Here is a 26,738-nt window from a genome sequence, read left to right as displayed (position 1 = left end):
TTGCGAATGTCGAATTTTTGCCTTATTTATGCTCTGTAGAATTATATTTGAAATATTATTTATAATCAGCAGCAGAAACTTCATTCAGGTCCTACAATCAAACCATTTTTGTTTTCAGTCTTAGGTTCGAGATTGAAAATCAAACTTTATGTCTTCTCATCTTACAGTTAATATATATGTTGAATCAATGCTCCAGATTTACGTGACACTTTCTAACATCTTTAATAATTCCAAGGCTCTTTATCAATTATTTGATTTTCAAGGTAGAAACCAAACTTTCTTGGAACTTTGAGATAAAAACAGAAATTGCTGGAAAAGCGCATCAGGTCTGGCAGCATCTGTGGAGAGAAATCAGAGTTAATGTTTCGAGTCGAGTGACCCTTCCTCAGAACTTTTTTTTTTTGGTTTTTCTTGGAACTTTCTTAGCATCTCAGTTCTCTGATTAGGGATCACCAGTTCCTTAGCTAGTTCACGTGCAATTGTACAGGGGGATTGTCCCTCCTTTGATTTATTATTTTGATTTATTTATTGTAGTCACATGTATCTAAGTACAGTGAAAAGCTTTTTGTGAGTAGTACATGCAGATCATAGCAAACAAGGATATACAGATCATAGGATGCTAAGACAGAGTGAGGTATATAAGGTTACGGCTGCACAGGAGGTGCACAAAGCAAGATCAACATTAAGAAGATCAGCATTATTTGTGTAGGATCTTTAGACCTGTGTGTAGATTTAAAAGAACAGTATTAGTAATTCTTAAAGACTTAGAATTTAGGTTTAAAACTGTGGAATGGTTATAAGAAGTGTGAGAATAAGATCTGCTACAAGGAGCTCCTGGAGTGTTGCCTGGTGTCGGTGCCATCTTGAGTCCTATTGTTTTGTCTTCATGTTGTGATAAAGGTGTGGTTTATATGTTTATAATTTGAGATGCTGGATTTTTCAAGTAGAGGCAGATGAGTCTTGATTTCAGTTCTCTGCAGGTAACTTTTTCTAGAGGTGAGAAAATCATTTGCAAAGTGACCTAAACACCATTTCCAAGAAAGCATGTAACTTAGTAAGTACCTAGCCAATTACTGTACAGTTAATAGATGAAGTGTTTACGTTGCTGAGTTTATGACTTATGGAACAGCAAACAATCAGGGGACATTGGTAGTACAGTTTGAGTTCATTTTGGAAGAATCAGTTTCGTCCTGGCAGAACAATAAAGTCTTTATTTCAAAGAGTTCAATTTCACCCGAGCTAGTTTGTGAAGTCTACAAGTAATGAAAGTTTGAAAACTTCTCTACAATCTGTTAGAACTGAAAGGAGTGTCGGAAATAAAAAGAGGCCTTAAACAGTTAGCAGTCCAAAAATGAAATTGGTAAAGAAGCCATTAAGTAAGAAATAAAATTTTATTCGGGAGGCAATGGCCCACCTTGGCAGATGGTGGAATTTGAATTCAGTAAAGAATTGAGAATTAAAGGTCTAATGATGACCATGAAACCAGTGTCAATTGGCAGGAAAAACCCATCTGGTTCACTGATGTCCTTTTTAGGGCATCAGTCCTTTTTGCCTACGAGTGACTCCAGACCCACAGCAATGTGGTTGACTCTTCACTGCCCTCTGAGCAGTTAGGGATGGGCAATTAATGCTGGCTTTGTCTACAACATGTAAGTGAATTAAACAAAGTTAAAGTTAGGTGTGATGTTCCTCATGATTTTGAGTAACAGAAAATTATATTGCTAGTAAGAAGGGTGCACAGTGCCTCTGTGGTCAGCATTGCTGCTTCACAGCGCAAGGAACCTGAGTTTGATTCCAGCTGGGGCGACTGTCTGTGTAGAGTTTGTACATTCTCCCTGTGTCTGTGTGGGTTTCCTTCCATTGTCCAAAGATGGGCAGGTTAGTTGGATTGGTCATGCTAAATTGCTCAGTGTCCAAGAATGTGCAGGCTAGGTGGATTAGCCATGGGAAGTGCAGACTTATAGGGATGGGATGGAGGGGTGGGTCTGGGTGGGATTCTGTTCAGAGGGTCAGTGTAAACTTGATGGGCTGAATAGCCTGTTTCCACACTGTGGGATTCAATGATTCAATGAAGGTTAAACTTTTATTTGTTATTTATGTTTAGATCTCTTCAAATGGCCTTGTATGTAGAAATATATCTTTTTGTTTGCTTTTGTGTAATAAGCTAATGTTCTTGCCTAAGAGAACCTTAGCAGACTTGTGTGAATATGTTCAGTGACTAACTCTAGGATAACCAACTGCAAAAAAGAAACTAATGATTTGTCAAGCCAGGTTTCATTCTGGGATCTAACATGTCCAGTACTACCATCAGCTGGGATCATCACAATGTCAATAGAGTATGGAGCTGTATGGAGTCCTTATGAAGGGTGTAAACCCAAAACATTGACTTTGCTGCTCCTCTGATGCTATCTGACCTGTTGTGTTTCTTCAGCTCTGCACTGTATTGATTCTGACTCCAGCGTCTGCAGTTCTTGCTATCTCCTTGCCATCATAATGCTGTTTGTATCAGCCGTGGTTTGGTAGTTTTACTCCCATATTGAAGTGAACGATTGTTGAGTTCAGGTTCCACTGCAGAGAATTGAGCACTGCATTGATATGATGACAGGAATGTCCTATGAGGAGCGGTTGACGAAATAGGTCTATTGGGTTTTGAAGAATGCGAGGTGATCATCTCATTCAAACTTATGAAGTGCTTAGCATATAATGGGGTTGACTTAACTTTCCTGGCTGCTGAGTCTAGAACTGGGTGACAAAGTCTTAGAATAAGGGTTAAGACATTTAAAACTAAGTTGAGGCATTTCTTCACTGTGAAGGTGCTGAATCTTTGCAGTTCCCTACCTCAACAGGCTTCGGAAGCCTAATAATTAGGCACATTCAAGACAGGAATTGGTCAATTTCTAGAGAATAATGATATTAAGGGATATGAAGAAAGTGTGGGAAAGTGGCATTGAGGGGGATGATTAGCCACGATTTGAATGAATGGCGATGTGCTGAACAGCCTAATCCTGTTCCTATATGCAGTACAGAGAGAGTGCTGCTCTGTCAGAGGCTCTGTCTTTCACTTGTGACATTAAAGCAATTATTTAATTCTCATCTACCCCCTTGGAGATTTGAAATTCCCGTGGTACAATTATTGACTGATTTTTATTGTCACGTATACCGAAGTACAGTGAAAAGTTTTGTTTACGAGCAGTACAGGCAGATCATAGTAAGCACGGATGTACAGATCAAAAAGATATAGACAGAGGCACACAGGCTACATTGCACAGGGTGTGTGCCAGGCAAGATCAATGTTAGCAAGATCAGCATTATTTAAGGCTAGAGAGTCCATTCATCAGTCTAACAACAGCCAGGAAGAAGATGTTCTTGAACCTGCTGGTGCATGTTCAGGCTTCTGTATCTTCTGCCTGATGGAAGAGGTTGTAGGAGATCATTACTGGGGTGCGATGGGTCTTTGATGATGGCAGCGTTTCCGCAGCAATGGGCTGTGTAAATGGAGTCTATGGATGGAATGCTGGCTTCTCTGGTGGTCTGGACTGTGCATACCACCTTCTGTAGTATCTTACAGTCCTGGGCAGAGCAGTTGCAATACCAGGCTGTTATGCACCCAGACAGAATGCTTTCAATGGTGCATTTGTAGAAGTTGGTGAGGGACCTTATGGACATGCCACATATCCTGAGCTGCCTGAGGAAGAAGAGGCGTCATTGTGTTTTCTTGACTGACACATCTACGTGGGAAGTCCAGGACACGTTGTTGGTCATCATCACTTTGAGGAACTTGACGTTGTCCACACTCTAAATCTCCGCACTGTTGATATAGATGGGGGCATGTTCTCCGCCTTTCTTTCTGAAGTCAATGATCAGTTCTTTAGTGGGAGTTCTCTGTCATGGCTTGGTCTTTAAGCCTCAATTAATGTTACTAAAACAGACTACTATCTGGTCATTATCACATTACCATTTGTGTGAACTTGCTGTGTGCAAATTAGCTTTCACATATCTGACATTAAATTAGTAACTGCATTTCAAAAGTACTTAATGGGATATTAAGCTAGGTAAGTCCTGAGTTGTGAAAAATGCTCTATTCATCCAAATTTTTTTTTCAAAGAAGCAAAATATTGAGGGTTTTGGAGATTTGAAATAAAAAAAACAGAAAATGCTAGAGAAGCTCATCAGGTCCGGCAACATATGGACAGAGAAACAGAGGTAATGTTGGAGTCCAGTATGACTCCTCTTTGGAACTGGAAAATGGTTGAGTTTTTGCAGCACTTTCTGTTTGCATTTCATTTCTCTGATATCTGTAATATTTTGTTTTAATAAAAGTATAAAATGCTGGGAATTCTCAGCAGGTTATGCAGTATGTATCAAAGAGTTTGTGTTCCAGGTCTGCCAGCTTTCATCAGAACTTCTCACCTAAAATCAGGGTTTTTGCCATTTATGGGAATGCATGGAATATAGTAAATGAGATTAAGGAGTTATACTGTCAGATCACCATGTGGAAATATGAAGTCGTGACAATAATGGAGAAATAGCTCGAGGAAGGGCAAGACTTGGTGTTAAATATTCCTGGATGCACGGTGGTCAGAAATAATAGACAAGGAAAAAAAAGAGGAGGATTGGCAATATTACTTAAGGAATTCATTGCAATTCTGGAGAAGGAGAATGTCTAGGAGGATTCAAGGACAGAGAATCAATTTGATTAGAGCTAAGGAATAAAAAGTGTGCAGTTACATTGCTAGGTATAGTTGATTGACCACCAACTAGTGGGAAAGATGTAAAGAGTGTGCAGGAAATTACAGAGAAGTGTCAATGTTAGAGAGTAGTTATAGTGGGTGACTTCAATTACCCAAAAAGAGACAGGAATACTAATATTTTAAGCGGAAGCAAGGGGCAAGTGTTCCTAGATTGCATTCAGGAGAGTATTTGCATCAATAAGAAAGGGTGCACTGTCGGACCTGGTTCTTGGAAATGAAGTGGATCAAGTGTTTGTGGGGAAACATCTGTGAGACAGTGATCATTGTATCAAGAGGTTTAGGATGATGGTTGAGATACCATTAAATAATCCAGAGTAACAAAAATCATTTGGCAGATAGCCAGTTAATGGGCCAAGCATGGAGTGGAGCAGGATAGACTGAAAGGACTACACCTCATTTTCTGCTTGGGGACCCTGCAGCCCACCGGACTCCATATCAAGTTCAATAATGTTAGGGTCTAAACTCTTCCATGTCCTAGCCCCTTAGCCCACACACCAGGTCTTGTTATTCACATAGCTTGCCATTACACACTAGCTGTTGTTGGTCACTAGCAGTCCCCATTAACAGCTATTCACCCTCCTAGCCAGATCGCTATCAACTCCTTTGTTTACCCAACTGCTCCCCTTTCTCAGATATAGTAGGAATTGCAGATGCTGGAGAATCTGAGATAACAAGGTGTAGAGCTGGATGAACACAGCAGGTCAAGCAGCATCAGAGGAGCAGGAAAGCTGACGTTTCGGGCCTAGACCCTTCTTCAGAAATGGGGGAGGGGAAGGGGGTTCTGAAATAAATAGGGAGAGAGGGGGAGGCGGGTAGAAGATGGATAGAGGAGAAGATAGGTGGAGAGGAGACAGACAGGTCAAAGAGGCGGGGATGGAGCCAGTAAAGGTGAGTGTAGGTGGGGAGTTAGGGTGGGGACAGATCAGTCCAGGGAGGCCAGACAGGTCAAGGGGGCGGGATGAGACTAGTAGGTAGGAGATGGGGATGGGGCTTGAGGTGGGAGCAGGGGATAGGTGGGAGGAAGAACAGGTTAGGGAGGCGGGGACAAGCTGGGCTGGTTTTGGGATGCGGTCAGGGGAGGGGAGATTTTGAAGCTTGTGAAGTCCACATTAATACTGTTGGGCTGCAGGGTTCCCAAGCGGAATATGAGATGCTGTTCCTGCAACCCTTGGGTAGCATCGTTGTGGCACTGCAGGAGGACCAGGATGGACATGTTGTCTGAGGAATGGGAGGGGGAGTTGAAATGGTTCGCGACTGGGAGGTGCAGTTGTTTAGTGCGAACCGAGCGTAGGTGTTCCGCAAAGCGGTCCCCAAGCCTCCTCTTGGTTTCCCCGATGTAGAGGAGGCCACAAAGGGTACAGCGGATGCAGTATACCACATTGGCAGATGTGCAGGTGAACATCTGCTTGATGTGGAAAGTCTTCTTGGGGCCTGAGCTTTTCCAGCAACTTCTTTTGTTTTTGTTCCTGCTTTACAGCATCTGCAGTTTTTTTTCAGCTTTTAGACTGGTATGAGAGTTTGGTGAGAAAAACTGCAACTGAACAAATGAGCTGTCTTCAAATGAGTTCAAACAGGAATGGTAGGGCAAACAAATCCAGAGCTCCCTGAATGATAAAGGAGATAGGAGGTAACATTAAAAAAAAAAGTTGATCATGTGATTGAGAACCAAGAGGAATATGGAAAGTTTAGGAGGGGAGATGAAAAAAAAACAAATAAAGAATCAGAAATTATGAGAAAAGACTGGCAGCCAACATACAGCAGTGTTGCAAAGGTGTCTATAGGCATATAAATAGCAAAAGCATGGTAATAGGAGAAGTAGGGCCACCTGAAGACCAAAACAAAAGGATTTGTATGTGGAGCCTGGGGGGTGCGGCTGAAGTATTAAATAAATACTTTGCATCAGCCTTTACCAAAGATGGAAATGCTACCCAGGAAAATTCTGTCTCTAGAAGTGTTCGGAATCGATAAGGAAGAAGTGTTAGATGCACTGTGGTACTTACAGTTGACAAGACACTGGGATCTTGCTCCTCACTTTAAACTTATGCCCACTGGTCTTGGATACATCTACCATGGGGAAGAGATTCTCATGATCTATCCTGTCTCTGCCTCTCATCATTTTGTTACACCTCAATCAGGTCTCCCCATTCAGCCTCCTTTACTCCAAGGAGAAGAAACCCAGCCTATCCAATCTCTCCTCATTATGGAGATCTTTTGTTCCAGGGAACCTCCTGGTGAACGTCCTCTGCACAGTCTCCAATGCAGTCAGGTCCTTCCAAAAGTGTAGTGACCAGAACTGCACACATTATTCCATCTGTGGCCTAATCAAAGTTTTAAAGCAGTAACAAAACTTTATTACTCCTGTATTCTACACCCTGGCTGACGGATAAAAACATCCGATATACCACCTTCACAATCCTTCGATCTACCTGTGCTAACACCATCAGGGACCTATGGACTTGTATACCAAGGTCCCTTTGTTCCTCCGTACTCCCTAGGGACTTACCATTCATTTGTGTATGCCCTTCCCTTATTAGGCCTCCCAAAATGCATCACTTTGCACTTATCAGGATTAAATTCAATCTGCTATTGCTCTGCCCAATTCACCAACCGATCAATACCAGATTGTAGCCTGAGACCACCCTCCTCCTCATCAAAAAACACCATCAATTTTTGTGTCATCTGCAAATTTACTAATTATACCTTCAACATTGACATCCAAGCCATTAACATATATAACAAACTGTAAGGGTCCCAGCCCCGAAACCTGTGGTATATGGTTGGTCACAGGCTTCCAATTGCAAAAAACATCTCCACCATTACCCTTTGCCTCCTATTTGTCAGCCAGTTTTGGATCCAGTATGCCAAATTGCTTTGGATCCCGTAGGCTCTTATCTTTTGTGCCGGCCTTCCATGTTGAACCTTGTCAAAGGCGTTATTGAAGGACATGTTAATCACATCAACAATAAAAAACAGAAATGGCTGGAAAAACATCTGTGGAGAGAAATCAGAGTTAACGTTTTGGGTCCAGTGACTTTTCCTCAGAACTGATGAAAAATGTCAGTTTGTATGCAGAATATATTTTGGGGGGAAGGTGTAAGGAATAAATGATAGATAGGGATAGAGCCCAAAAAGAGAGAGAAGGACAGTTGGACAGATAAAGGAGTGGATAGATCAGTTTGGGATGGTGAATAGCTAATAATTGGAACTGTTAGTGGCTAACAATCAATTGTGTGTAATGTCAAACGATGTGATAACAGGGCCTGGTATATGCGGTAAGGACATGGGAGAGTTCAAGTCCTAAAGTTTTTGAACTCGATATTGAGTCCAGAACGCTGTAGAGTTCCCAGCAGAAAATGTAATGCTGTTCTTCCAGTTTGCGCTGGGCTTCACTGGAACACTGCAGCAAGCCTGAGACAAAGATGTTGGCCACGGGACAGGATGCTGTGTTAAAGTGGCAGGGAATTGGAAGCTCGGGGTCTTTTTGCAGGCAGAACGTAGGTGTTCTGTGACAGTTGTAGTGTAAGTGTTGTGCATAAATCACATCAACTGCACTACCCTCATCAATATAGTTAGTCACCTTTTCAAAATACTCCGTTAAATTAGTCAGTCAGGATTTCCCTCTTTTTAAAAAAAAATCCATGCTGACCATCACTGATTAATCTGTCTTTCTAAGTATTGATTAATCCTGTCCTTTTAGAATTTTTTCCAATAATTTTCCTACCATTGACATAAATCTAGCTGCTCTGTAATTACCTGGCCCACCCCTGCTGCCCCGTTGAACAAAGAAACCACATTAGCTATCCACCAGTCATTCTGTGGCCAGCCAAGTGTTAAGTATCTCCACCAAGGCCCCAGTAATCTCTTCCCTTGCCTTACATGGGGTACATCTCATCAGGCCCTGGCGATTTATGAAGCATTATGCCCATTATGTGAATACAGATGAGAAGTATTCATTTGAGACCTCACTCAGTGGGTCCATGCACAGGTTGCCCCTTTGAACTCTCACAAGTTCCAGTCTTTCCCTGGTAATACTCTCTTATTCTTAATATACTTATTAAAAAGTCTTGAGGTTTTTCTTGATCACATCTGCCAAAGATATTTCATGGCATCTCTTTGCCCTCCTAATTTGCTTTTTAAGCAACCTCATCCACTCTATGTTTTTGAAAGAGCTCCTCTGTTTTTTTAATACACTGTACCTGACATACGCTCCCTTCTTTTTCTTTACCAAGCTCTCAATATTTCTTGACATCCAGGTTTCCCTCGATTTGCTGTCCTTGACCTGCAATCTCCCTATATTACTTCTAAAAAGCTGCCACTTTCTAAATGTAGATTTACCTACAAGTAGCTGCTCCCAGTCTATGTTTGCCAGATTTTTTTGTAATGATATTGAAATCGGCCTTCAGCCAATTTAGACACTGAATTTTCACACTATCCTTTGTTTTCCATAATAACTTTGAAACTATCAGAGTTATGATCACTATTCCCAAAATGCTCATCCACTGAAACCTCAACCATTTGACCAGCTTCATTCCCCAGGATTAGGTCTAGCACTGCCCCATCTCTTGTAGTTTATTTGAATAGAAATAATGTGCAAGGATATATGGAAAAAGCTGGAGATTGGCACTAGGTCATGATGCTCATTTGAAGAACTAGTGCAGACACAATGGTTCGATTAGCCTCATTCTGGGCTGTAACACTTGCATGATTCTGAGAGTTACCTTCCGCTTATACTGAATTTCAAATGCCATTGTTTTCAAATGCCAATCCTTTTCGAGTTCAAATTGTTTATCGATATCACCAAAGTCTATGAACTGAATCAGATTATAGCTACAGATTAGGTCCAAAAACTTTCTTATTTAAAGAGAAAACCTGCAAGCTTGTTCTGTCTAAATACTGACTTGTTTTTAACTTGCTATTGGCAAAAGAAATATTGAGACTTGACACCCCAAGTTTTCATTTCATGCCTGTACAAAGCTATTTTTTGTAATTCATTACCACTTATGTCATTGCTTTCCATCACCACTAGCAAAAAAAAAGTTTGACTTTAAAATTCTTGTCTTTGATTTTGAATTCTTCCATAGTCTCACACCTTAGATTTATAACCTCCACCTGTGCAACTGAGATTTCTGCTGTACTGCAATACTAGTCCAGGTCTTAATTCTTGCACCTTTGGCAGTTGTTCCTTCAGATGCTTTGGCCCTTAGTAGAATTTCCTCCCTAAAGCTCTCCCTGTTGTATAAGGGTGTGAAAGATTTAATATTGAGGAGAATCCTAAGCAGCACCCACTATTGTGCTATCATATGAACTTGTGGGTCCTTAAGATCTCGGAGGAATAAGACCCTAACCTCCAGGTCCTCCTGAATTTCTGTAGATGATTTTAAGCATCCTATTCAGATATCCTTTGACCTCTGGATCAAAGGAGACTTGAACACTAATGTCTTGGTTCAGAGTTAGGGACACTTCCTCCGTCTCTGGAACAATGCCTATCATACCAATGTAACTCGTAACTAGTTGCTAACATGCAACAAACTGCTTCTTGCTCGATAGAAGACCCTTGGTTAACCAGACCAGGAAGTGGCTTTCCTCTACCACCCTATAGCAATTGCCTCTTTAGATCTCAACAAGAAAATAGTGGTGGAAAACCCACACAACACTCTCCTCTCTCTCTCTCTCGCTCGCTTGCTCTCTCGCTCTCTCTCTCTCTCTCTCTCTCGCTCGCTCGCTTGCTCTCTCTCTCTCTTCCTTGAAGAGAATCCTTGTATCCTACCTATTTCAAAAACCAAATGCCTCCTCATGTGACTCAATGTTCAGATTTTCTTTGATAATGTTTTATTACCTTAGAGGAGCTTTAAAATGGAAGGTGCTATTGAATTTTCTGCTTGACAGACTGTCACTTGCTCCTGGCTGTCTGTAAGGAGTAGACCATTTTAAGAAGGAAGTCTCTTAGAACTAAAGGTGTGCTTGTGAATGATTACCCGGGTCTCCAAAATGCTAAGACATAAATAATTTGGAAGTAAGTAGGCAATTTAACTTGGAGGAAAAATGAGAACAAAGTATAAAATTATCAAAATTAATAATTCTCAAGCAAACCTCAAACAAAAAGTCTACCTATTGATTGCACACTGTCAAGGTGCTCATGTTCTTGTGTTGATAGACTGCTTGTAAAAGAGAAGTTGGTTAAATATCTGCTAATTGGATTGAAGTTTATAAAACTAAGTATAGATAGGGATGATCAAGCTTGCTCGAATCTGGTGGCTAATGTGTACTCAAAATCAGAAACTGTCCTTGTTTTATAAACCTGCTGAGTCTAAAATACTTTGCAGTTTTGCTCAGCTTTTGTTTTTAAGAGAATCATTTCAAGAAAGATTCCACGTAAATGAAATAACTGAGATGGGACTTGTAATATGAACTATAATAAAAATTTTGTTGATAGACCACTTCTTTTATCCTCTCAAGAACTTAAAGATTATTTAACCTTATGCTGAGAGAGTTTGATTTAAGGGTCACCATCATTTTGACACCCCTGCCCCTTACGTAAAGTTGTAAAAATCTGCCCACAGAATTGGTTAGTGTTTTTTCAACAGGATTCCATAAGTTTGGACATTTAAGTAAGGGATGATGAATTGTCAACTCGATTAGTGCAGTGCAAATTTCTAACCAGACGGCCACGTATTGAAGTGAGTTGAATCAGCCAGGATGCTGCTGTTCTACTTTGCAGAAGGAAAATGATGAAGTTCTCAAATTGCTTGAATTATCCCTTTGGCAGTTCATGGAGAAGGATTGATGAGCACTATAAACAAATCTGTCACACCGATGACAAATAATCATGTAAACTGGTTTACAGCACTTTATCAACTAGTTCAACAAGAAAGCTGTTTGAAGAGAATGAAATTCCAAATTGGCAAATGGTGGGAAGTGGTGCAACTTGGATAGTTAGCAAAGCTATTGCGACTAGTGCTGAGCAAGGACAAGGGTAGGTGAGAATAGGTAATCGGAGTCATAGAGGTTTATAGCATGGAAACAGACCCTTCGGCCCAACTTGTCTGTGCTGCCCAGTTTTCACAATTAGTGTAGTCCCATTTAAGTGCATTTGGTCCATATCCTTCCATACCTATCCCATCTGTGTACCTCTCCAAATGTTTCTTAAGTGACAAAATTGTATTTGTCTCCACTACTACCTCTGGCAGCCTGTTCCAGCCACTCACCACCCTCTGTGTGGAAAAACATGTCTGTCTGGATTCTTTTGTATATCTCCCCTCTCACCTTAAACTTATGCTCTCTACTTTTAGACACCCCTACCATGGGGCAAAGCTTTTTGGCTATCTACCTTATCTATGCCTCTCATGATTTTGCAGACTTCTATAAGGCCACTCCTCAGTCTGCTATGCTCCTGGGAACAAAGTCCCAGCCTATCTAGCCTCTCCTTATAACTCAAGCCTTCCAGTCCAGGTAGCATCCTAGTAAATAAATTCTGCATGCATTCTAGTTTAGTAATATCATTTCTATTGAAGGATGATTCGAGGTTAAATGGTATTTTCAGCTGGGCCCCCATGCCACAATAAAGTATTTCCCTGGTCTATGCTTTTGCATTTCTAAAATTGTAACTCATTGTATGTAGCATAGCATGTACCTTATGCAGGTTCCAAAGTAAATATGGATATGTTTGAGTATAAAAGAAAAATATGACAAGTATTGTAGTTATGATTGGCCCTTAAAAACAATACTTCCCAAAGAATCATAATGACTAGAAACATCACAAATGGGAGCAGCAATCATTCTTTTGAGACAGCTCTGCCATTCAATTCGATCATGGCTGAATTTCTGCATCAGCTGCTCTTTCCTGCCTTATTCCCTCACTCTTTGATGTCCTTAGCTTCCAAGAATCTATCAATCTCAGTCTTTAATATACTCAACAATTGAGCATCCACAGCCCTCTGAACTACAGAATTGTGAAATAATTGGCTTACCCTGGCCATTTGAGTTCAGCACAAAATAGGCTGTCCTGCATCAATCAGTTTGAAGCAAGTCAGGGAGTTTCATATTCAGATGAATGAAACAAAGAACTGTGGATACTGCAGACCTGAAACAAACAGAAATTGCTGGTGAAATCCAGCAGGTCTGGCAGCATCTGTGAAAAGAAAACAGAATCTGGTGACTAATGAGTTGCTGAGCTTTGCCTTAACATTCAGATCATTTGGGAGGAAGCCCAGGAAACACTTTGTTAACTTTAGTGCTTTGTCTACTCTGTCCAACTATACCAAACAAAAACTATATGCATATTAATACCAGCACATGCAACTTTGCTGGGCACTTAAATGACGAAGGGTAAACACGAAGCAAGATTTTTGGGCGAGAGGAGAGTAGGTTTATTGTAAAAATAAATGCAGAGAATTTTTAAAATTTCAAGAACTTACAATAAATTCATTTTGGTCCTACCTTGCTCCTTTACTCAAAAGTCTGCTTCCATAAAGTCTGTATTTTTCAGACTTGAGCTAGGAATTTTTGGATGTTTTAAGAATGCTGCCATTAACCAGCTCTGTGTGGACTCATGGAGGCTTGAGGAACATCTCAGATGCACGTTACATAAATGGCATCTAAGCACATTTCTGCTTTGTGTTAAAGTCTAAGGGAAAACAAGAATTTTTATTTAAAAGGAAGAGTAGTTTAGAGGTACAAAAGAAAATAAATACCTCAAAATGTTTTGCAGGATTTCGTTAACCAGTATTTTATGGGAGAAGGAGAACTGAAGGTGCTCTTTTATTGCCAACTCTTAATCCTTTCATTCATGTTAGAATGTTGCATAGATCACAGTTAGGCCATTTAGCTACCATTTTAGGTCCTTGCTGTATCCAAGGCCTCCTGTAAATTATTGTACCTCTACCTCCCTTTTTTCCTCTTTTAATATGTACCTAAAAATCTAACAATGTTTTCACAGAAGAAGTCATTGGACTCAAAACGTTAATTTTATTTTTCTCTCTATAGATACCACTATCACTTTGTTTTTATTTTAGATCTCCAGCATCTGCAGTATTTTGCTTTTACTAAATCCTAACTAATTATTTAACCAAGGTTTCAGTCCTCTTACCTAATGTCTCCTGATGTAGCTTGGTGTCATGCTTTGTTTTATAATGCTTCCACAAAGTGCCTTAGGGCATTAAAGGCACTAATTATAAGTTGTTGAATATTACTCTTTCTCAAGCAATTGTATGGTTTCTCAGGAGTTAGCTTTCAATTATTACTTTATTTGCACATTGTTTTTGCATGGCATTTTGCTGGCCACTTCAAACAGAAATTGCTGTAGGCGGGGTAAGTAGATGTCTATTCCGTGAAACCAATTATTCTGAAATATTTCTGAAAGCATTTTTGTGTCTCCTTGCAGGATATGTTTCCTTGAATCAGATCACTAATTTCTGAAAAAGAGATTGTTTCCAGGAAGTCCCATCACCTGAGTCTAATTTCACCCCAAACTATGTGTATCTCTGAAAATAGAATTTAGTTTTAGACTACAAAAAATTATGTTTCATAGGACAGCATCGTGTTTTCCACATAGCCTTTTTAAAGAAATATTTGTACCTTGGGAATGTTTCCTCTGGTGCAATTACTGCTTTTTCTTTCTCAAATAATTGTCCAAATAAAATGACCTGGAAAATTTGTGCTGTAGTATAATCAGTCCAAACCGAACTAGTTTTACTTCCATACCTAGTGCAAATAGTGGCTTATTTTGAATGCAAGGGGCCGAATTCCAACTGATGGTACTATCGTTACCTAGTAACTTTTCCCCACAAATAACTCGGATTGCTTTCCGCTAACCTTTCACCTGAGCATTTTTTTTTTTGTTTTGAAGAACAACTTCTAATCTGTAAAATAAGAATATAAATAATGATAATAACATAAATAATCAATAATATAATAAAAAAAACTTTTATGATTAAATTAACCCATTGAATTATTTATGTGCTTTTGATGCCACAACTAATATTTTCACCTCAGCCACTCTCAAAATCCTGGGCTTGGACATGAGTTAAAAGCAAATACTATGCATGCTGGAAATCTGAAACAAATACACAAAATGCTGGAGAAACCCAGCATGTTTGGAAGGTTCAGAAGTGAAAAAGATCCTAACTAACAGACTCAAAATGTTAAATCGGTTTCTCTCACCAGAGATGCTGCCAGACCTGCTGAGTTTCTCCAGAATTAATGTCAATGTTGCTTGGATTTATTAGTTTTGCCCAGGGCTGTAGTGCTGATTGCTGAATTTAGATTGTGCAGTATACTGAGCTTTGCTGGATGTATAGTACCATTTTCTCAGCTATCATGCTGTCTTGCTCCCTCTGTTGCCTGAGATTTAGCTGCCTCTGTTAACCTGTTGTTAATCAATTAAACTTCACCTATGTTCTGTTCGTTTGGAATCGTACTTATTTCTATAGTTTCAGGATCTAGTGTACTTTATAAGTTGTGATTTCATAGTTAACAATGTGATGATGTAAATGAAACCTGCTGTGTGAATTCAAAAATTGAGATTTGTAAAAAATATTGCTGCTCGTTTTACAGCTCCAGAATTTTAGTTGGCTTTCTGTTGGAAAGTAGTTTACTCTATTTTCCATAAGCCCAAACAACTATTTTCGGAAATGTTTTGTGATGTGACTATTAATGTGATGTCATACCATTTTTCATGGCTGTTTCTGGTAATTATAGTTTTTAAATAGGAATAGGAAAGGAGTCAGTTACAATTCCTTGCTGTCACTGAAAAACATCCATGCTTTTTGACATTCAAAGCTCAAGACTGTATTAATTTCCAAATGTGTCATACTCTCCTTGCCAACTGAAGATGCAACAAGTTGTATTTCATGTCTTTGTTTTTTTCCTCTTGTTCCTCACTTCTAATTTGTCAGGTGCTGCCTTTGCTATGAGTTTTATCTGTCATTCAAACACTTGGGACAAGAATGAGGATGCAATTTTGCAATGCAAAAATACAGCAAAATGGTTTCAAACCCTTTGTATCTAGCTGAGAGGCAATTTAAGAATTGAGTGACAAGTGTAACTGGAATTAATGTTATGCATGGTTTCTACCTACTTATTACTTTCCTGCAAGGCAGAATTTTTATTTATGCCTTAATATGAAGTTGGGGTGAAGCCACAGGAACTGCTTTTTGAAATATTTCAATGTGCTGTTGCTTTAAAAGATTGCCACTTTAAACAGGGCCATTGCCTAAAATAATACTTCATTGCTAATGATTCTTCACATCTGGTGCATTGTTGTTGCTTATCTTTTTTTGAAAGCTTGTCCATATTCCTGGCACTGTCCACTTTCAGTTATTTGTCAGTGCTGCAGTTCGAGAGATTTCATTGCATATATATAATTAATTAGCCGGATTCTAATGCTACCATGGCAACATTTGAGTTTGGTTTTTATTGGGAACGTTGGGTGTATTTAGCTGATTAAAACTTGTCTTTTAATATCTGAATTCATCCAATTCCAGATGTTGAGCATCTGGCTTACAAATAAAACTCTTCAATATTGAAATCTTTCGAAAGATAGAAGAAGTCTCCAGTTGTGATGAGGACTTTTGATCTGTGTTCAATGGCTTTGTCATGGCTTTGTCAATGAGACAAGTCTTGCTGTATACTAGTCACCAGCGTGTGTAACAATGAATGGGTTTCAATTGCTAGTTTTGCTGCATTTGCACTCAGATTCACAAAGGTTTTTGTAACGTAGGTAAATAAACTACACAGGAAATTTTGTGTAAGTTTTCTTTGACAAGAAGGGTGCAGAAACCAGCATAATAGACCTGAATTTCCCTGATCCAGGCTTTGGTGGCGAGGGAATATACCTGGAGCTGTGCATTAAGCTGCACAGAGACTATGGACAGATAGTCTAACATAGTGCAATGCAGTTTGGTGAGTGAAAGATGTATCCCCACCCACATAGGTGCAGCATTTTAAGCTGGTGGATGTGTGTGTAACATTTTTGTTTCTTAATTGATAGTGGCAAGTTGTCAATTAAGTGGGATGATGGTTCGTTAAACACCTTATTAATGCCACAACTCACCTCATAATTATTCAGCTTCATATCTTGCCAAACTTGACAAACAAGCTGATGTCAAGAAATCTCAACATGGAATTTCAGGTGGATACTTGGTGAAATGAGCTCTCCGATGGCTGAGGAACCTCCATGTTGCTCAGCATCTCGCGGCACAATCCATAGCTGATCACATTCCTTGCCTGCAGACATTGATCTCTGACATTTGCTAACCCCTCACAGCTTTCATGGCATCTCACTGATGCACTTGCAGTATGCTCAAGATATTCCTCCTCGCCTCAGTTCTAAAGCGTTGTCCCTTCATGCTGGGGCTGTGCCCTCGGGTCCTAGTTTCTCCTCCCTGTCAGCTCCTTTATCCAGATCATTAATGTATAACGTGAATAGTTGTGGTCCCCAAACTGACCCCTGCAGAACCCCACTAGTCACTGCCAAACTGACAAATACCCATTTATCCTCACAGTCTGCCTTCTGCCAGTCAACCAGTCCTCTATCCATGCCAGTACCTCGCCCCTAACACATGGGCTCTTATCTTGTTCAGCAGCCTGCTTTGCGGCATCTTGTCAAAGGCCTTTGGAAATCAAAAGAAATGATTTCCACTGGCTCTCCTTTTCCAACTCGTTATCTCCTCAAAGAATTCTGATAGATTGACGAAGCCATGCTGACTCTGCCCTATTTTACCACTTACTTCCAAGTACTGGGCAATCTCATCCTTAACAATAGACTCTCAAATCTTACCAATGACGGAGGTCAGGCTAACGGGCCTTTAATTTCCTGTCTTCTGCCTCCCTTTTTTCCTAAATAGAGGTGTAATATTCACCATTTTACCATCCTCTGGGGTCCTGCCTAACTCCAGTGATTCCTGAAAGATCACCACTAACACCTCCCACGGTCTCCTCACCTATCTCCTTCAGAATTCTGGAGTGTAATCCATCCAGTCCTGGTGATTTATCCACCTTCAGACCTTTCAGCTTCCCCAACACCTTCTCTTTAGTAATGGCCACTGCACTCACCTCTACCTCTCTTGAATTTCTGATAGCTGCTAGTGTCTTCCACTGTGAAAATGGACGTAAAATACTTCTGCCATTTCTTTGTCCTCCATTACTAGTTTTGCAGCCTCATTTTCCAGTTCAATGCCCACTCTAGCCTGTCTCTTACCTTTAATATACCTTTAAAAAATTTTGCAATCTTCTTCTATGTTACTAGTTAGCTTAATCTCATATTTCATCTTCTCCCCTTATTGCTTTTATTAATTATCTCTGGCTTTTAAAGGCTTCTCAATCCCCTGGCTTCCCACTTTGTGCTGTACAACTCTATGATACTATAATTTTCACAAGTGAATAACAAAAGATATTATTAATGGTAACTATATATGTAGGATAGTAAGATAGGACAGCTTTATGGGAGTATCCCAGACCAGTGCTCCAGTTCAGTGTGATCTGGTATCACAATGACATTGTTCATTTTTCTCACCTTCAGTAACTAAAGTTAATGGTACAGTTGGCATAATGATCCTGCAGTGTACTTTGTGATACTTTAGTGGTGTATGAACAAATGTTGTTGTTGCTGCTTTATTTAGAGAGAAATTCTGTGACATTGAATCTGTGACAATTAATTGTTAGATTGCCTCCCTTGCGAAAGGGTCAATAGGGTAAGCATACAGATGACCGTCTAAGCTGATGCACACTTATTTCCTAAGATTACATGCTTTAGCTTATTGTTGTTCAGATATTGTTCCTTTCCATAATTCTCATTCATGCTTTTTGTAATTCATTTGTAGGTCAGAGGAATTATAGACATAGCATCCTCGGTCACTGATGTGTGCAAGCAAACTCTTCGTGCTTTCCTCTTGCACCTTTTCAGTATCTTGTTACCATTTGGAAACAACTTTTGATTTATGGCCAATAACTGGAAGCAGTCATTCTGTCCACCACCTCCCATCATCTTGGACTGATAAGTTCTAGTGCAACAGAAGAAAATACTTCTAATTGTGCAAGATGGCATATCTGTGATCTTTTATAGCCTCGTGAAAATCTCTACTATTTATTCTATCACCATAGAAACTGCAAACTGAAATTGTCTCCCACTGCTTGAAAACTGCATGTGTCTTTCATGGGTGTTTTGATCAAAGAGCAGGAGAAATGCAGTGCCCATCTCTAATGGATAGTATCCTGTGCACTTGGGATATCTTTGTTCACATGAGAAATGAGGCCTTTTGTAAAGGTACTGAACCAATTTGACTTGCAGGTTATAAAACAAACATAGTGTTTGAAACAAATGAATTCATGACACAAATAGAGATTAATGGGATACGATCTTATAACTATAACAAAGACACAGTTCCCAGCTTTATTCTCCTTGTAACTAACTATTCAAGGGTATGTGTCTTTTCAAAAGGACAGTTGGGAGGGAAGAGGTAATGGGTAGCTTAGGATAGCAAGGAATAATCTTGGATTGGAAGAAGCTGTATGGGTGGTTATAAGAAATAATAAAAGGAAGATGATGCTGTTGGGAGTTCCATAGGAACCCTGGCAGTAGCTATACCGTACAACATAGAATAAATCAGGAGATAATGAGGGCATGTAAAAATGGTAGTACATTAATTTTGTGAGACTTTAATCTTCATGCAGATTAGGAAAAATCAAATCAGCAGAGTTAGCAATGATGGAGAATTCATAGAGTGTAGTTGGGGATAGAGTGCATAAAGAGGCAGGTTCAATAAATTATCTTGGAGTAAAATATCCCCTAGGAAAATGTGACCATGATATGATAGAATTTAACATTCAATTTGAGAAGGAGAAAATTGGGTTGGAAGCAATTAAAGTGCTAAAGTTAAATAGGGGTAATTATAAAAGAATGAGGGTAGAGCTAGCTCAAATGGACTGGGAAAAAGTTTTTAGCAGCAAAGACAGTTGATGAGCAATGAGACATTTAAGAAAGTAGGTTATGACTTGCAGTGAAAATATTGCACTATAAGCCTGAAGGATTCCAGGAAGGGCGTAAATGTTTAAACAATGAAGTTAATAATAGTGTCAAATTGAAACTGAAACACACAATTTGGTCAAGATTAGTGGTAAGGCAGAGGATTGGGAAAGTCTTACTTTGAAACACAAAAGATAAACAGAAGATAACTAAAAAGAGGGAGAAAATAAACTGAGGGTAGACTAGCAAATAATATAAAAATGGAGAGTAAGAGCTTCTTTAAATATTTGAAAAAGAAGAGACAGACCAAAGTTAACACTGGCTGTGGATGAGTATGAGATCAGTGATCATTGCAGGGGTGTGGGATGGGGGTCACAGTTATTGATAATATATATTAATGACTTGGATGAGGAACGTGAATGTACTATCACCAAATTTGTAGATGACATGCAAATGACACCAAAATAGGTAGAAAGTGGCTGCAGAGTGGTATAGATTAAGCGAATGGGGAAATGCTTGGTAGGTGGAATATAATGTGGGGAAATTTGAGGATATATGCTTTGGTAAGAAGAGTAGAGAACCTGAATAGTATTAAATATCCAGTCTAGGCTGTCCTGGTGGAACAGGCTCCGGGTTGGGCTGAATGGCCTGTTCCTGTTCCTGTGTTCTTTCTTGGTAATCTTGAGAATTGTAGCAGTTGCATTTATCTGTACAAGTGGTAACTGTTTCATCACTATTTTAACTTGAAGCTTGCAGGTGGAGAATAGCTTATGAGGATTCAGAAGATGGGCCTTTCTTTTGAAGAGTACACATCATTCCCTGCTTTTGTAACTATATGTTTACATTTTGACAATATGGTGAGTTGTGAAACAACTCCATGAAGGCTGGTATTCTGTCACCAAGTTGCCCTTTATTTACACGTGCATAGTACGTAGTACATGACACTGTCTAAGCTCGCTCAGAGCCAGCTTCTAGAGTGAACAGAATCTCTGATACTGCTGTTTATAGCTGTCAGCCAAGACTCTTTGGTTGGACCAGGTTTACAGCCCCAATCAGGGAACTCATATTCTGAGCTTCACCTGGCTGACCTTGTTCCAAGTCTCTGATCATTGGTACTCCATCTAACCTTGCATATTAATAATGGAGGAGCTCAGCAATGAGTGCTGCTGAAGGTGAGAGACATGTTCCTTTTTACCTCCTATATTAAGGAAAGCTGAATGTGTTACATGCACAATTGTTTAGTGATTCACTTGTATTAGTGTGCCCATACATTCTGTAATGCACTGAAAACGCAACAATGTATTTTAATTTGAAACCATTTAGATGTTCAAAACAGAGTTTTGTCAGTTTTCACTTTAAATGATCATTTTTAAAGCATAAGCTTACCTATTTTTTATTTCATTTATCAAATACTTGTCATCTTGGAGTATTGGTACAGTGAAAACTGCAATATGACCAACAGTAATGGTTGCTGGAGGAAAGGGGCGGCTGTTACTGGCAGTACAGATGTAAAGCAGCCTCTCCCGCTTGTGTGCTGATGTCTTGTTTTGTTCATGATGGACATTACTTACCCTCATGTGGCACAAATGTTTCCTGCCACCTTCCAACTCCAATCTGGACATTATCCGGATCTTGCTGTATTGGTGATAAAGATTACGTATCTCAGGGGAATTTTAAAATCCTGGGTGTTTTGAGTTGTAGTTTCAAACTGACCAGTACATTCATGATTGCACGTTTTCCTCACAAAAAAACATTTTCAACTTTGAAATGACATTGTTTACTTACATCAGTTGTACATTGTGTTTTCTAAAAGATACGCCACGAAAACACAGCTGTGCTATAGCCTTTATTTTAGTACTCAAGCTTTGGAGTAGGACTTGAATCCAAAACTTTGTGACTTAGACGTGAGAGTTTTACTAACTGAGCCAAGGTAGTCGCTTGAAATACAACCTTGAGATATGTTTTAAAGTGACTGTTTGTCCAAATTTTCTGTACGAGTCATTCCCAGCTGTAAAAAAAAGTGATGAATTCCGAGATAGGCAGCTGTATCATTATTGTGTTTGTAATGAGTTATTGATTGCAAAAGTGCATTTTAATTCATGAACATTAATTTTTGAGCAGTCCTAGTTCCTCTGGGTTCTTCATGGAGAATTCCCAACTTGAAACAAAACTGGTTTTTAAGCAACATGTTTTCCACTGTGCAGATTTGCTAATGTATAAAAACATATAATTGATTATCCTTTATATTTTCTTGCAGCTTACGTGATGACAGAATTCGTGTAGAGCGAATGGACAGTATTCACTTTGAATATAGTCACGCCTTCCAGGTGACCTCTGAGTTTTACGCACAAAGAGCGCCTGATGTTTCAGGTACTAATACATTACACTAAACTATAAAAGTCTTTATCAAGGTAGCACTGTTACAGAAAATTGTATCAAACAGTAGTTGTGCAATGTCCTAGATGTTGATATTTCAATATGCAGGGTCTCTAAACAGGTGGAGATGTATTTGCAAACTCTTTTTTTTTTTACTGGCCTCTTGTCATTGAGAGGTCCTTAGTAACTGTGAACAGAAGAGTTGCAGAATACTTAGCAATAACAACTTGCATTGCTATGCTTGATGTAATAACACATCCTAAGATGCTTCAGAGAGGCCTTATAATGAAACTCCTAAAAGGATACTTGGACATGTGACCCAAAAAAGGTAGATTTTAAACAAGTATCATAAAAGCAGAGTGTTGAAGGTAGACAGCCTCAGGGAGAGAATTCCAGAGTTTAGGGCTTAGACCGTTGGAGGCTGCAAGTGGTGGAGCAAGAAAATCAACGTGTGCTAGAGGCAATAATTTGAGGGTTGTAGAGATCTCAGAGGGTAATCGGACTAGAGAACATTAGCGAGGGTAAACTACATCATTACTTTTAATATTTATTATTAGTAGTATTATGCTGTTTGTAGTTGTGGTTCAATAAATGTTGTTCTGTCTTTCAATAAGAACAGTGGAGCAAATTTATGTAGGTGACAGCTAGCCCACTTATTTGGAGGGGCATTAAATGTAGGGTTTGCTTGTGCTGTAGATTTTGAAACTGTATTAACCGCAGACAAACTATTCCACTCCTGTAAACATTTCTGTGAATTCAGTATAAAAATAATGGTAGATTCTTAGAATTGAAGAATTTAATGCTGTTTGGCCATTAAAGTCATGAACATTAAATACGTGGAAACATTTACTTAAAGAGAATAACTAGGCTGTAGTTATTACAGTTTTAAAGGCGTTATAAATATTTACGTGACATGAAGTTAGAGACCTGGCCTTTTGTTCTGGAATCGGGTAGTGGTCAATGATTTAAAATTCAGATTGAAATAACTCCACATAGGCTGATATCCTGTTACCAAGTCGCCCTTTTATTTACAAGTGGAAAATCCTTGACACTGATCCAGCTCCCTCAGAGCCAGCTCTCAGGGAGAACAGGACCTCTGACACTCCTCTTTAAATCTGTCAGCCAGGGCTCTCTGAGTGGACCAGATTAACAGCTCCAATCCGGGAACTCGTATTCTGTGAGGTCCACCTGGCTGACCTTGTTACAACCACTACACAGACCACATGTTTTCTCTTGGAATTCTGTAGCTGACAGGGCTGGTTTGATGAGTTATGCAGACTGTCTCTAGGTCCAAATGAACTGTGTATGCTAAGTTCAAATGAACTGGATCTCAACTAATTTTCTTCAAAAACAAATTGATCTATGCTTTTTCAATGAACGTAATCTTGATTTAAATTACAGAAGGGGAAATGGTGTTGGAAATTGAAATAATAAATCTTATGGTTATGCCTGCAAGAAGTACTTTGGAATGTTCTTCCATGTTAAAGATGCTATACAAATGCAAACAGTTTTTGCTAAAAGAAGGTCATGCGTAAAGAATAGCAAGACAAGTTTGAGTAGCTGAAGACTGTGGATGGGTAGTCTTGGGGAATTTCAGTTGATGACTTCAGGAAATTTTCCTTCTTGTCTACCTCCAACACTCTATGATACTTGTTTAAAATCTACCTTTTTTGGGTCACATGTCCAAGGTGGAGTGTGTAAGTACATAAAGAGCTCAATGACCTGTGAGAAGAATAGGGAAAATGAACTGAATGTTCTCTTCCCCCTATATGCTCCGTTGTGTGTATTGAAGTATCATTCAGAGAATAAATTGGTTACTAATGCCCAATTCTATAGTTTCTGATGCTACACTCACATTTTCCACCAAGGGAAATAAGACTAACTGTTGACTTCTTTTGAAATCCTTGCTGCTTCATAAACTTATGTTAATGGTGGTGGAGGGGAAGGGGTGTATCAGATCATTTGTTCTGGATATTTAATCATCACCCTGTTCAGGGATGTTATCATGGACCTCTGGAGCATGTGGGATTTGAAGCTAAGCCTCCTGACTTAGACGTAGAGACCACCCTGTCAGGAGAGCAGTCCCCCACTGCCATAATTTGTTCTGTCAGGTTATGTTTTGTTTCCTCAAAGCAAATGTTTCATAATGAATTGAAGCTGTGAGATGACTGGATTTTATTGTTTGTTCTTACTGTATCTCTGAAGGGTAGTAATAAAGATTTCCTATTAATTCCTGGGGCTTTTTGAACTGTCTTGGTAGCCAATACCAAATTGTTTTCACAGTGCTGCTTCTACTGGAGCTTCATGCGCTTTTTATGCGGATGTACAGAAAAAATTAATTTTTTTGTTGTTTTGTAGAATCACAACAGTTGTCCATAATATTAAATTTGGAGACATCGGTTGTTTCATGTTTGGCAGCAGTCATCAAATATCTATCCGAATTCAAATTGGAGAAGGTCCTACATAATTTGAGGTGAGCTCAGAAAATCATGGATATGTGTTTTCATTTCTCTTCAGCTTCGCAACAATGCTTGAGCTTATTGCACTCCGATCATGTTTGTAGTTTCTCCAGGACAATTCGTGACGAGCAGTAAATAATAGTCTCACCAGCAGCACCCACATCCCATGAATGAACTTAAAAAGTCAAGGACAAAATTCCCTAATGACTCGCTCATTAAGTACACTAATTGATATATTTACCCATTCAGACCCATAGATGTTGTTGGTACAACAGGAGGCCGTTAACCCTGTTGGGTTCACAGCGGTCAACAAAACTCTGACTACACTAATCCCATTTTCCAGCTCTTGGCCAATAGCACTGGAGGCAATGGCAATACAATTAAATATGTAAATACTGCTTGGATCTCTTGTAAGTTTCTCAGTCAAAACCCTTTCAGGGAGTGAGTTCCAGACTCTCATCATCATCTCGGTGAGAAAACCCCCTGAACTCCCCTCTAAGCCTTCTATCTCTAACCTTAAATTTTTGCCTCCTGGTTATTGACCCTTCTACTGATGGATAAAGTGTTTTCCTATACACTGTGGACAGAGTGCAGAGGAGATTCACCAGGATGTTGCTTGGGCTGATGCATTTCAGCAAAGGAGGAGAGACTACATAGGCTGTACAGTTTTCCTTATAGCAGAGAGGGCTAAGGGAAGTGGGGGAGAAGCTTAGTTGAGGTATACAAGATTATAAGGGATATAGACAGGGTACATTGGAAGAAACTACTCATCTTAGCAATGGAATCAATAGCCAGGGCATGTAGCATTATGGTAAAAGATAGGAGGTTTAGTGAGGGCTTAAGGAAGACTCTTTTTCACCTAGAGGGTCTCTGGAATTCACTGCCTGACAGGTGGTAGAAGCAGGACCCATTGCAACATTCAGGAAGTATTTAGATGAGCTCTTGAAATGCCATAGCATACAAGGCTACAGGCTGAGTGCTGAAAGTAGGATTAAAGTAGATTGACTGGTGCCTAACATAATGGGCTGATAGGCCTTTTTTCTGTGCTGTAAAACTCTTCAGCTGTATGTCCCTCACAATCTTTTAGATCTCTATCAGGTCCCCGCTCAACCTCTGCTTGTCCAAGAAAAAGAACCCCAGCCTTTACAATCATTTTCTCCGATCTTGATCTCTGCAGCCCCGGCAGCATCCGGATTAATCTCCTCAGCACCCCCGCTAGAGCAATCGCATTCTTCCTACGATGTGGTGACCAGCACTGCACAAAGTACTCCAGCTGTTTCAAAACCAGCACTTTGTACAGATCCAGCATAACCACCCTGCTTTTGTAGTCTATGCTTTGGCTAATAATTCCATATTTTTTTAAGCATAATGTCCAATAAAGCCCCAGATTTGATCCAGGGCTGGACTGAGTCAGATAACAGTCAGGCAGTTGCAATTGCTTTCTGCATGCATTGGATGACGAGCAGGAAAATCCATCAGGGCTAGCACTCCTGTTCACTGTCCACTGATTCAGTATGAAGTGTGTGTTTGAGTGCCAGTTAATGTCAAGGTTAGGCTTACATGTGAAGAATTTTTAATTGGCCGCTTGAGAGAGGCTATGGACAGTGGCTGTCAACTATGGAATTTTGCTCGTGACCTTTTTGCAAGGGACACAAACTCTCACTCGCCGAGGTAGTGCCATCCCATTCATTTGTTATACTTTACTAAAGGAAAAAAAGTATCTGAATAGTTGTAAATTGCTCACTGTATTTCATAAGGTTGCCACAAAATTGTAGTATTAGTCTTTCAGTGTTAGTAGGAACTGCCGATGCTGAAGAATCTGAGATTACAAGGTGTAGAGCTGGATGAACACAGCAGGCCAAGCAGCATCAGAGGAGCAGGAAGGCTGACGTTTCGGGTCTGGACCCTTCTTCAGAAATGGGGGAGGGGAAGGGGGTTCTGAAATAAAGAGAGAGAGACGGGGAGGCGGATGGAAGATGGATAAAGGAGCAGATAGGTGGAGAGGAGATGGATAGGTCAAAGTTGGGGGGGGGGGGGGGGGGGGGGGGGGGGGGGGGGGAGGAGTGGATAGGTGGGAGGAAGGACTTCACAAGCTTCAAAATCTCCCCTCCCCCGACCACATCCCAAAACCAGCCCAGCTCGTCCCCGCCTCCCTAACCTGTCTGCCCTTCCTCCCACCTATCCACTCCTCCC

The 26,738-nt window shown here is 39.9% G+C and overlaps 1 protein-coding gene across 1 annotated transcript in view; it reads left to right on the top strand.

Moving 5' to 3' along the window:
- Positions 1 to 26,738, top strand: part of msh3 (mutS homolog 3 (E. coli)) — a 268,529-nt gene that overhangs the window by 50,112 nt on the left and 191,679 nt on the right. The window contains exons 7-8 of the mRNA XM_048593784.1: positions 21,968 to 22,080; positions 24,445 to 24,559. Coding sequence (XP_048449741.1) covers positions 21,968 to 22,080; positions 24,445 to 24,559 — 228 coding nt within the window. The remainder of the gene's footprint in view (positions 1 to 21,967; positions 22,081 to 24,444; positions 24,560 to 26,738) is intronic.

This window comes from Rhincodon typus, chromosome 3 (genome assembly GCF_021869965.1).
Source record: "Rhincodon typus isolate 14 chromosome 3, sRhiTyp1.1, whole genome shotgun sequence".
NCBI classification, from domain to species: Eukaryota; Metazoa; Chordata; class Chondrichthyes; order Orectolobiformes; family Rhincodontidae; genus Rhincodon; species Rhincodon typus.
This window is presented reverse-complemented; position numbering and strand designations above follow the sequence as displayed.